Genomic DNA, 13,087 nt, shown 5'->3' with positions numbered 1-13,087 from the left:
TAGAGATTCATTTAACTAAAATCTGTTTGAATTCCCAACCTTCAGAGCATCTGTCGGTAAACCAAAGGTTTCTCATTTATGTTTGTTTTAGCTTGGTGTCAGGTTTCACTCAATATGATGTGGTCATCGCTTTCTGCAACTGTTTTCCATTAATTTGATACAAGGCATGCTGGAGAAACTCCCAGGTGGGGAAACACTGCTTTGTGTATTTAACATCAAAAAACAAAAAAAATAGCTTTGAAACAAAGATGAACAGACTTCAGCAAAGACTCGGTCTTTGAGCTTTGAGGGGTTTGGATGGAAGGATCGAAAAAGTTTTCCCCTGGCATTGTGTACCACCAAGTGAAGAAACACTTGTCAGGAGACTAGAATTTAGAATAAAATACATGTAAATGTATTGAGACAAGAGAACAGTTTTCAGTAGACACATACAGTTTGTTCATTTTTTCTCTTTATTGATTATATGAAATGTGACATTAGTCTACACTTCTGGGCAAAAAAAATAAATAAAAAATGGGCCTAGCCAAAAATGTCTCAACCATTTTAATCACAATTCAGGAAATTATCAAGAATTGCACAATTTTCTGATGTTTTTCAGAGACAGCAATGGCTTAAGTAGTGCATTTGCTTAAATTTTGCTGATTTCTTGCCCAATAATTTGTGCTTAAGACAATCAAAAGCCTAATGTTTAGACATTTTGGGTTTGGTCCTTTTTTCTTTCACTCTAAAAACTGCTGGGTTAAAAAATAACCCAACCTTATCCACACCGCTGGGTCACTATTGGACATAACACGCGCTGGGTTGGTTTGACCCAAGTGCTGGGTTTTACCATTTAACCCATATTTCTGGGTCATTCATTTGACCCAACCAGTGGGTGGAATTAGCCCTCTTGCTGGGTTAAGTCCTACTTATATGCTGGGTTATTTCGTGTCTCATTGCCTTAATAAAATTAGAAACAAATATTTGTTATATTACGAATGTAAAATAATTATTGTCTCTGTAATACAATAAACCAGAGAGGCCACTGTAAATTTGATTTAAATCTCATTTAATTATTTAAAAAAACAAAACAAACATTTTTAATAGTTGTCTTTAATAATTTTTTGTATACAATTATTACAATTATACAATGTATACTTCTAAGGTAATAAAAACATAACGTTCATTAATTAAGGTCTTTATACACCACTGAAAACATAGTTATGTATATGATATTGCATTTCTGTCAACAGATCTTCGTAAATATTACACAATGCACCTTTAAAAGTCCTTAAGCAACTCATTTGAACTTATACGATTATGATTTCATTTATTAAGATGTGTTGATTTATTAAGAACAGCAACAAACATTTAAAATGCGACTAAATATCACGTGGGCCTGAAACAACTGTTTTCCATTAATTTGATACAAGGCATGCTGGAGAAACTCCCAGGCGGGGAAACACTGCTTTGTGTATTTAACATCAAAAACCAAAAAAATAGCTTTGAAACAAAGATGAACAGCCTTCAGCAAAGACTCGGTCTCGATGGTGTGGCCTGGAACAATGGCAAAGGTCTGACATGTCCCCCTCGTCTCATCCTTGAGGCACAGAATATGCAGAAATGCTCCAGTCATCTCATTTTGTGAATATTCAACCATGTTGGTCCCCACCTGTTGATTACACACAATCACTTAGAGTGTTGCAATATAACTAACATGCAAGTTAAGCTTTTTTTGTGGAAGTATCAAAAAAAAATTGCAAACATTACCAAATAGGCCTATGACTAAATGTGGCAAACAAACAAAATGTCTATTTAAATTTAGTATTTGCAAACTGAATTATAGTAATAAAAGAGTACTTTGGACTAATATTGTCAACATTTAGGCAATAAAAGTCAAAATATTACTGTAATGTTTATAGTGTCTTTAACATTAAAACTCACAAACCCACAAAGCTGCTCGTTAATCTCCTGACTGGCAGCACCGGCAGCGCTGATGATCGCCACGCTTAGATAATAATGTTACACAATAAAATGAAAGATGACATGCATGGTAGGGTATCATGTAAGTCTACATTTTTTAAGTTTTAAATATTGACGATCATTCTTAATAATTTTCTTCTCTAAACTGGCGCCTGTCCATTGACAATAATCCAGGCGGAAATTCCTTTACACTAACCAGATCACAATGTGACGGCGCGTATCGTGATGTTATCCCTCAGTTAAACCTTTTCTGAACGATCCTGGTTCCGACAGACATTACAGAAGACACACGCAGGAGGAGACTATGCTGGAACTTACCCCAGTCGCTTCTTCTGACGAGTAGCCTATTTCTACAATATGCCAGCAGACTTTCCACACACAACTCACTAGCTAACGTTACATTAGCCTTGAGACTATAATTTCCCGCAGATTTTACGTGCGTGCCCTGTGAGGGACTAAACACATACATGGATTTCATTCAAAACGCTTTCCTCACTTTTAAATACACAACGCCCACAATGAATACGATAATTACGTGATGAACTTACAATTTAAACTGCATATTTCAAAAAGGCTGCTGATATAGGCCTAGCTGGTTTACAATGGATTTAACGATGCGGCATTTTTTCAAAAAATCTAACCGGCTAGCTGTGGCTATTATGGTTTCACAGAATAAATACATTAACGTTAAACATTATTAACTTACCATAAAACACTGCTTGCTCCCGTGTGGCGTGCTCCTCGAGTCTGAAGTGAAGATCCAGAAAGTTCCGCAAAGAATAAACCAGTTGCTGGGTCAAAATAACCCAACCAGCTGTTTATTTGTGAATAACCCCCTTACAACTCATTTGACCCAGCATGAGCAACCCAATAATGTGTTTACAGTACCCAAACAACCCAGCATTTTGACCCAGCACAATCAACCCAACGATTTGTTTAAACAACCCAGCATTTTTTTGAGTGTTTATTTCTTTTTTTCCATGAGTATAATACTGACACATAATGGAGCCATAACCGACACAATACTTTTAATTTGGGTAGTGCACTGGGACCAGAGATTTGAACTAAATCTTTTAAAATCATGCTAACACATTAGAGCACCAACAATATCCAAATTGCTTTTCAGTCAAAGTTATGTGATAGTGTTCTCATGTGTAATCTCATTATCAAGATCAGATATAATGATAATTTATGCAAAAGTTAAGCCACACCCAAATGTCACGATCTTGATATGAATGAAATGCTTAACTTTTATTGTTGAAGATTTATCAGTAAATTTTACAAACTATAGAAAATTCCAAATGTTCTAAGAGATGAACATTTCCCCCACTTCTATTCTACATTTTGATTCAGTTATTGACTAAAATACACTATGGCTGGTTGGTTGTGAATATCTGATGTTTGTTTTTGTTCAAATTGGATGCATTTTCAGTTCACGAAAATTATCTAAAAGGACCATAAACATTTCTAAGAAACATCACAGAATTGCAAAGAACTTTGTGTGAATGCTGCAGCTGCAACCTTCACAGAGTCTGTTGGAAACCCTGACGTTTCTCACACACGTCATTCGTATGGAGAAGCAGGGCAAAATAAAATATGTATATATGTCAGGGCAAAAGATCTCTTTTTGCTCAACACGCTGAAACCATGAAGGTGGTCATCGCTCTTCTCCTGGCTGCTCTGTGCTTCGAGGGGCTCAATGCAGAGTGTCCCGACCCAGCCACTCTGAAAGATGATTATGGAAGCAAACTCTGCGCCCAGATGTTCGAAGACAGCAGCTACTACTATGATGACAGCTGTACTGGCAGTTTCTTTTATGTTCATCCTGATGAAGACACCCCCATCATGCCAAGGGTTTGGAACAACCGTGTTTCCTCTTTGGTGGTGGGCCGAGGCTGCTCCCTGACAGTGTGGTCTAAAACCAAGAAGCAAGGAAACAAGAAGAAGTTTTCTGCTGGAATCGCGTATCACCTTAAGGAAATGAAGCAAGGCCTGTTTGGAAACTGGAACAATGCCATCTCTGGATACTACTGCACGTGTTAGATGTGAAGCAAGGCCGAAGACAGAGTCCTAAAAGACATTAACATATAATGTCAATGACACAAAAGAACAGCTGTAACATCTGTTTTCAGACACAATATACATTCTGCTCATTGTAAATCTGCTCAATGCCTGCAAGTGAATTAAACACCATGTTACTGCAGGGAATCTCTGCAAGAACGTGATGCAGAAACATTCAAGACTTGGTGCATGATTATTTTTATTGTTTTAAATGTAACGAAGCAATGGTTTTGAAAGTATTGCCAAGTTACAGTCAAGTTTTGAAACTTAACCTTTTAGTTGTAAGTCAAATAAGTTAATAAAATCAGTGCTTGAAATGTGAAATTGAAGCATAATTTCAATTTTATGATTTTTTTTAATTACTGGTTTCACGTCAATAAACCGCTTTGTGAACATTTTCAAAAGCATGTAAATATCAAAACCATTATACTGCACAATTCTGTAATGAATGGTGCAAAGGGAAGATAATCCATTGAGTCGTTCATGAAAGACACGTCAGATTACATCATTTTTTCATATTGTTGTGTCCTACTGTATGTGAAAATGTCAATTAGTCTACACTTCTGGGCAAAAAATAAATAAAAAATGGGCTTAGCCAAAAATGTCAAAATATTTAGTGGTCTACAAATGGTCTCAACCATTGTAATCACAATTCAGGAAATGATCAAGAATTGCACAATTACTTTTCTGATGTTTTTCAGAGACAGCAATGGCTTAAGTAGTCCATTTTCTTAAATTTTGCTGATTTCTTGCCCAATAATTTGTGCTTAAGACAATCAAAAGCCTAATGTTTAGACATTTTGGGCTTGGACCTTTTTTTTTTTTTTTCAGGAGTATAATACTGACACATAATGGAGCCATAACCGACACAATACTTTTAATTTGGGTAGTGCACTGGGACCAGAGATTTGAACTAAATCTTTTAAAATCATGCTAACACATTAGAGCACCAACAATATCCAAATTGCTTTTCAGTCAAAGTTATGTAATAGTGTTCTCATGTGTAATCTCATTATCAAGATCAGATATAATGATAATTTATGCAAAAGTTAAGCCACACCCAAATGTCACGATCTTGATATGAATGAAATGCTTAACTTTTATTGTTGAAGATTTATCAGTAAATTTTACAAACTATTGAAAATTCCAAATGTTCTAAGAGATGAACATTTCCCCCACTTCTATTCTAAATTTTGATTAGGTTATTGACTAAAATACACTATGGCTGGTTGGTTGTGAATATCTGTGATGTTTGTTTTTGTTAAAATTGCATGCATTTTCAGTTCACGAAAATGATCTAAGAGGACTATAAACAAAGAACACATTTGTGACCCTGGATCACAAAACCAGTCACATGTCACACGGGTATATTTTGTGGCAATAGCCAACAATACATTGTATGGGTCAAAATTATCGATTTTTTTTTTATGCCAAAAATCATTCGAATATTAGGTTAAGATCATGTTCCATGAAGATATTTTGTACATTTCCTACCGTAAATATATACAACATTTTTTTTTTTTTTTTTGTGTGTGAGTGAATGCAGCACCATCACAAACATAAATGGACAACTTTAAAAGCGATTTTCTCAATGTTTCGATTTTTTTGCACCCTCAGATTCCAGATTTTCACATTTTCAAATATTTCAGTATTTTTAGGCCAAATATTGTCCTATCCTAACAAACCATACATCAATGGAACGTTTATTTATTCAGCTTTCATATGGTGTATAAATCTCAATTTAAAAAAATTGACCCTTGTGACTGGTTTTGTGGTCCAGGGTCACATTTCACAGAATTGCAAAGAACTTTGTGTGAATGCTGCAGCTGCAACCTTCACGGAGTCTGTTGGAAACCCTGACGTTTCTCACGCACGTCATTCGTATGGAGAAGCTCCATGTATATATGTCAGGGCAAAATATCTCTTTTTGCTCAACACGCTGAAACCATGAAGGTGGTCATCGCTCTTCTCCTGGCTGCTCTGTGCTTCGAGGGGCTCAATGCAGAGTGTCCCGACCCAGCCACTCTGAAAGATGATTATGGAAGCAAACTCTGCGCCCAGATGTTCGAAGACAGCAGCTACTACTATGATGACAGCTGTACTGGCAGTTTCATTGATGTTTATCCTGATGAAGACACCCCCATCATGCCATGGGTCTGGGACAACCGTGTTTCCTCTTTGGTGGTGGGCCGAGGCTGCTCCCTGACAGTGTGGTCTAAAACCAAGAAGCAAGGAAACAAGAAGAAGTTTTCTGCTGGAATCGCGTATCACCTTAAGGAAATGAAGCAAGGCCTGTTTGGAAACTGGAACGATGACATCTCTGGATACTACTGCACGTGCTAGATGTGAAGCAACGCCGAAGACAGAGTCCTAAAAGACATTAACATATAATGTCAATGACACAAAAGAACAGCTGTAACGTTTTCAGACACAATATACATTCTGCTCATTGTAAATCTGCTCAATGCCTGCAAGTGAATTAAACACCATGTTACTGCAGGGAATCTCTGCAAGAACGTGATGCAGAAACATTCAAGACTTGGTGCATGATTGTTTTTATTGTTTTAAATGTAACGAAGCAATGGTTTTGAAAGTATTGCCAAGTACAGTCAAGTTTTGAAACTTAACCTTGTAGTTGTAAGTCAAATAAGTTAACAAAATCAGTGCTTGAAATGTGAAATTGAAGCATAATTTCAATTTTATGATTTTTTTTTATTACTGGTTTCACGTCAATAAACCGCTTTCTGAACATTTACAAAAGCATGTAAATATCAAAACCATTATACTGCACAATTCTGTAATGAATGGTGCAAAGGGAAGATAATCCATTGAGTCGTTTGTGAAAGACACGTCAGATTACATCATGTTTTCATATTGTTGTGTCCTACTGTATATGAAAATGCCCCCCCACCCCACCCATAATTCAAGGTTGGATTTAACTACATTTCTCACATCTGCACTATACTTGTAGATCAATAAATCATGTCTGAAAACAGCTGCTAATGAGCCAGTTGACATTAAAGCCCTAGAGAGGAGCTTTGAGCCACCTGCAGTGAGCTCAACAACCAATCCTTTCTCAGGTAATAATGATGAGAACTCAAACACTTAACCACCGCTTCAGTTTCTCTGCTGGAGTCACTGTCCTTATCTGGTGCGCAATATTTATTTACACACAAAATAATAAATAAATAAAAAATTAAAATAAATAAATAAATAAATAAAAATTAAAAAATTTAAAAGCTTGTACAAACCTCAAACTTCCGCTTCAAATTAAAAAAATGTAGTCAAAAACATATTCTCTTTTGTCAGAATCAAACTTTGGCCTCAGATAACACACAAAACCCAACAAATACAAAGACTACTCCACTGCCTAGAGAGCACTAGTGAGATCAGTTCAGAACACTGTTACAAATAGCTCTTTTTGGCAATCAGGAATCATTACGTAATGTTTATTACAGTATACAACGTGCAGACACAGTGAAATTCAACAGTAAGCTTTAAGAAAAGTTTATTTTCAGTACACTTCTATAAAGAGCACTGTAAAAGAAAAGTTGAAATATTGAATATAATATTGAATTGAATATAAACTTGGTATCCAATACAATACAGTATACTGTCAGTACAATAAAAATAAATAAATAAGTAATTCAGCATCCTTGGCCAAATTGCATTACAGTATAGGTGATCATATTTGCCATACTATAGTATAATCTTGTAACATGACTTACCCTCACTCCAGGCAGTTGTCTCTCTGTTATGCAAAAATACCAAATGTAAGAAGTAAATGGCTACAAATCAATTGACAATTATGAGTTTGAGGATGTACAACATGTGCTACAGTATTTACATAGAATAGTGAAAGTCTCCCATCTAAAGTGTGCACTGTAAAATCCCTATAGATGAGCCTGTAGGCCAACTTCCCATGCATGCTCAAGAACTTGGTCAACTATATATAGCTTTGTATTTTATCAGGAACAAATGTCCTTTGACCCTGTCCCCTTAATTTTCCTTCCCCCCTTCTCTTCCTCTTTGTCTTCAAACCATTAGGATTAATTTTCCTGTGGCCCAAATGATATTATCCTGAGATTCTGAGTGGTGTGTCATCAGTTTATCTACTTAATGTTTACACATGGATAAATGTGTGCTATTTGAGTTCATGACACTTGAGGTAACTATGTGTTTGTGTTTTCTGAATAAGAACAGGGTTAAACCTGTGCAAAATTAGGACATTTGTGTAGAGTTTTGCAGAAAACATTGAGAAAATTGGAACTTGTGTGAAATGCAGGTGAAATGTGTTATTTCGAGAACTGAATGGATGGTTTGAGAAATTGGGCCAAGTGAATCAGTTATAGTGTGTTAGCAATCAAGAAAAACTGTAATAGTCTCTGATCTTCACAGACTGTAAACTTTTGTTATAGTAGGGCATGGAAAACATCACTGTACCCCATACCCAGGACAAAAAAAAAAGGTTGTTTCAAAAAAAAAAGAAAAGTAAGTGTTCGTGCTGACTTAAAATTTTAAGTTTAGTCAACTTGAAATGTGAAGTTGTACTAAGTGACAAATTGGATATATATAAGTTGACTAAACTTAAAATTTTAATCAGTAAGAACACAACAATTTATTTTAACGGTGTACTATAGTACAAATAATAAACATTTTTATATTTTACTGAAAACATCTTGCATTAATTATTTTCTTCTGACCAATCATTTATTGATGATTTATCTGTCTGTTGAAATGCCACTTTTTCACAAAACATAAAAGCTCAGTGCAGCTCATTGTGTTGGCAGGCAGGTATCACTCATACACTATTATGCATGACTGAGATATTCAGCTGAAGGTCACACCCCATGATGCCTGTGACTTGCCTCTTCAGCCCAATATGGGGGAGGAATAAAAGTTAATTATGAGAGGAGGCAGCCTTTCCCATCCCTCCATTCCTTACTATCTCTTCATTCAGTCCTGCAGGTCGTAATGTGTACAACAAACAATCAACGATAACAAGACGTTTCTTCGACCAGCATCACGGATAAATTTGGATAAACTGTGGTAAGCCATTTGAATATATAAGCAGCATGGTGTGAATTTTTTTTCAAAAGGGTGGATTTATTTCTTTTAATTAATCATCTGCAAAGTACTTGAAATCTTTAAAAGGAAGATTTGTATGCACTGAAACTGTAATATAATATGACGAATGGTTATACCATATCTATACGGCATTGTAAGATTTACACATGAAGAGTTCCAATGCAAAAGCCTCTAAGTGTCATTAATAGGTCATTTTCATTGCCATTTAAGTGAAATTACTGAAATTAAATATACAAGCTTGATAAAAATGATCATTCTAGAAGAAAAATTTCAGATGGCACTTCAAATCACAATGGTTTCCATTGTGTTCAATCTATAAAAAAATACTTTTAAACATTTTGCAAAACTAATAAACCATTCCTTCAAAAGAACATCTGAAAACAACGAAAACGTATTGTTTAGGTTTTTAAGCTAACAGTAAATTAAGAAGAATGATAGTGTGAACGTGTCAAGTGACTATATTAATAAGTGAGCAGATTATTTGTGCTCTCTGGGGGATATCTGCACTCCTCTCTCCCACTGAGCCTCATCCAAAACACGACCAGCTGAGACCCAGCAAAACAATTACTGCAACTCTGCAACAGAGATGTCTTTAATAGCCTAGAGGAGCCAATAGCACTGTCTGTTTAGGGAACTAAAACATCAGACATCGGTAGAACTGGAGTTAAGCTGTTATCCACCAGATGCATTTAGCTGGACTCACCTGGGGTTTGTTTTGCTATATTCCTGCAGGGTTAATTTGGTGTCTACAGGAGTGCAGAATGTCTAATAACATGGCCAAGATTGCAGATGCACGAAAAACAGTGGAACAATTGAAACTGGAGGTTAATATTGACAGGATGATGGTAAGACACATGCCAAAAGAGTTTGGTTAGATTTACTTGCAAAAGCTATTTAAAATGAATGAGAAATGATTTAAAATAATTTACGTTTATTTCAGAGGTAAAGAAAATTTATGAGATGTTATTCCTGGATGTGTAGTGTTGTCTTGTCTCTCTTGGCACAGGTATCTAAGGCAGCAGCTGAGCTGATGGCTTACTGTGAGACCCATGCAAAAGAAGACCCCCTGGTGGCCCCCGTACCATCCTCAGAAAACCCCTTCAGAGAGAAAAAGATTTTTTGTGAAATTCTGTAGTGTTTCATTTTAATCCACAAGGTTTATTGTATTATTTTCTAGGATATTCCCAAGATATTTTCCACTGATTCCCTAAATGTCACTTAAATGTTAACAAGTGTGAATACTCTCTCGATCTCCCTATATGTCATAGGCTTCAACAACTCCGATGTTTTGGAATATTCATTTATCCAGGTCACTGTTTACATTATAATTTAGACTTCATTGATATATTATTTTTTCCTCATGGTGGCGCTACAGTTTTCAAATATCTGTCAACCGTCATTCCCCCAAACAGCTGCAGTGAGTGTTTGGTGAGGTTGCTTAGTCGCAGAACAGCAAATAAAAGAAGAGAGAGCAAAGTTCATTCTGCTTAAGCTTTGTTTGTTGTATGTCTTTGTGTGGCAGCTTCCGTGAACGGTTTATACATTAACTTACAATACATTCCCTGGACAAAATAATCAATACCTGCATACCTAAATAGATTTCTTTTTTAATAGAAAATTTATTTATTTATTTTATTTTTGTGTGAACTATCCCTTAAGACTTATGTATTTTACAAATTCTATAATTATCTTAATTAAAAAGTTCTGCCTATTAAACTATATAACAGTATATAAAAGCCAATAATTAAATACAATTAAGTTGTAATTAATAAATCTGAAAGCACCACCTTATAAAAAAGTCTCGGTTGGCACTGCAGGAGCAGATGGGCGGGGTCATCTTTACTAGAGTTGCCCGTTGCTGTCAGTCAAGCGCAGGAGGGGCGTGGTCATATTTTATTACGTAAGGCATGTGAGCAGGTGCGCTTTTTGCAGACAGGTACATGTAACTAGGATATTCCCATCACAAGATCCGCACAGGAGCACTGGGCACCCCGCCGTGACAACACAGGCCAGCGTTCAGGTAGAGTACACAAACAAGCTAACATTTTCAACTCTACATCTTCAGTTTTCGGTAGCCTAGACAATAAAAATAATAACAATAATAATAATAATAATAATAAAAATCGTACCAGACAATAATGATTTATTTTATGGACTACATAAATACTAATACAGCACAATCTCAAATTATTAATTTGTCTCTAGGCGACTTTTTTCTTTTAACACTTTTTGTAACATTTTACAATAAAGTTTCATCAGTTAACTACTTTTGTTAACATGAACTTAGAATGAACACTAGTCTTTACATTGTTAGTTCATGTTAGTTAATACATTAACTAATGTTAACAAATGAGACCTTTTGTAAAGTGTTACCGAATTATATTGTAACATCATCATAAATTACAAATCTCCTTGAAACAAGCAAGAGATTTTTTTAAAATGTCTTTAATTACAGGGTTTTTATTTATATTGTTTTTTGAAGAAAAAAAAAACCTTTTTAAAAAAACTATTTTTATTTCACATTTTTCTATTTCTAAGTGGCACATTTTAAACAGTAACAATAACTAACCATTGTAGGTGTATGTTATCCAATACTGTGGTTACCAAGGAGAACAAAAGTCAACTTGATTTGTAAGACAATAAACTCTCCCACACGCACACAAGTAAATAAAAGTGCTACTTGCCTACCGAGAAAAACTTGATTTCATCTCACTGACAGTATACTCATGTGCAAAAAAAAAGGGCCAAGCCAAAACCGGCAAAATATTTACTGGTCTTATAATCTTTTGATCATTCCTCTTTAGATAAAATCTTTTCACTTGAAGTACGCCTTTCTGCAATATTCGTCTGTATTCCAAAGCATTAAATGACATTTTACAGTGAAGTTCACCAATACCAGCAACTAAAAAGGCTCCCACACAATGAAACTCTTCCTCCATGATTCATTGTGCTAGCATGTGCTACATGCATTTATTATTATATTTCTCAGCAGATTTTAGAAGACACCACTCTGGAGCATTACCGTACAACTTCACACACAACTTCCCATATTCTGTCTTTGATGTTTTTCTGAGAAATGGCTTTTAAGTAGTATATTTGTTAAAATTTTGCTATAATTCATGACCAGTAATTTGTGGTTAAGACAATCAAAAGCTTTGTGTTTAGCCATTTTGGGCTAAACACTAAAAGCAAGGAAAAACTCCCTGGATCCCAACAGGTAACCAGATGATAATAATTTATGAGCATCATAACCATACATTCCTATCAATAAAAAAAATAATATCTACATATTTATTTCTTTAGTTAATGATTATCAGGGAGGACCTGTCTATAAGCTATAAAAGCGTATCATAGTGAACTTTGGTGTGCATGACACAATGACTCAAAGCCAGCTTTAAACAACAGTATTTTTCTGGATCCTATTTTTGTGCGAGTGCACACACACACACACACACACACACACACACACACACACACACACACACACACACACACACACACACACACACACACACACAGACACAGACACTAACACACACAAACACAGACACAGACAGACACAGACACTAACACACACAGACACAGACACAGACACACACACAGACACAGGCACACACACACACACACACACACACACACACACACACTGACACTAACACACACACACACACACACACACACACACACACACAAACACAGACACAGACACAGACACAGACAGACACAGACACTAACACACACTAACACACACAGACACAGACACACACACAAACACACAGACACACACACACAGACAGACACAGACACACACACACACACACACACACACACACTAACACACACACACACACACACACACACACAGAGACACACACACAGACAGACACACACACACACACACACACACACACACAGACAGACACAGACAGACAGACACAGACAGACACATACACACACACACACTGACACAATAGTT

The 13,087-nt window shown here is 35.9% G+C and overlaps 3 protein-coding genes across 3 annotated transcripts; all 3 read left to right on the top strand.

Moving 5' to 3' along the window:
• The first annotated feature begins 3,573 nt into the window (after positions 1-3,573).
• LOC311098074 (syncollin-like) lies at positions 3,574-4,197 on the top strand. Its single transcript, XM_084138150.1, has one exon. It carries the CDS (start codon positions 3,610-3,612, stop codon positions 4,003-4,005), a length of 396 nt encoding a protein of 131 aa, XP_083994276.1. The 5' UTR covers positions 3,574-3,609; the 3' UTR covers positions 4,006-4,197.
• A 1,746-nt stretch (positions 4,198-5,943) lies between these two features.
• Positions 5,944-6,554, top strand: LOC311098077 (syncollin-like). The gene has a single exon (XM_084138153.1). The coding sequence runs from the start codon at positions 5,971-5,973 to the stop codon at positions 6,364-6,366; it is 396 nt and encodes a 131-aa protein (XP_083994279.1). The 5' UTR covers positions 5,944-5,970; the 3' UTR covers positions 6,367-6,554.
• Positions 6,555-8,151: 1,597 nt separating this feature from the next.
• On the top strand, positions 8,152-10,398 carry gng8 (guanine nucleotide binding protein (G protein), gamma 8). Its single transcript, XM_084138154.1, has 4 exons — positions 8,152-8,191; positions 8,984-9,072; positions 9,844-9,956; positions 10,118-10,398. The coding sequence occupies exons 3-4, from the start codon at positions 9,873-9,875 to the stop codon at positions 10,244-10,246; spliced, it is 213 nt and encodes a 70-aa protein (XP_083994280.1). The 5' UTR covers positions 8,152-8,191; positions 8,984-9,072; positions 9,844-9,872; the 3' UTR covers positions 10,247-10,398.
• The last annotated feature ends 2,689 nt before the right edge of the window (positions 10,399-13,087 follow it).

This window comes from Abramis brama (genome assembly GCF_963993115.1).
Source record: "Abramis brama genome assembly, chromosome: 15".
In the NCBI taxonomy this organism is placed as follows: Eukaryota; Metazoa; Chordata; class Actinopteri; order Cypriniformes; family Leuciscidae; genus Abramis; species Abramis brama.
Note: the sequence above shows the minus strand (reverse complement) of the source record. Positions and strands in the feature narration are given on the sequence as shown.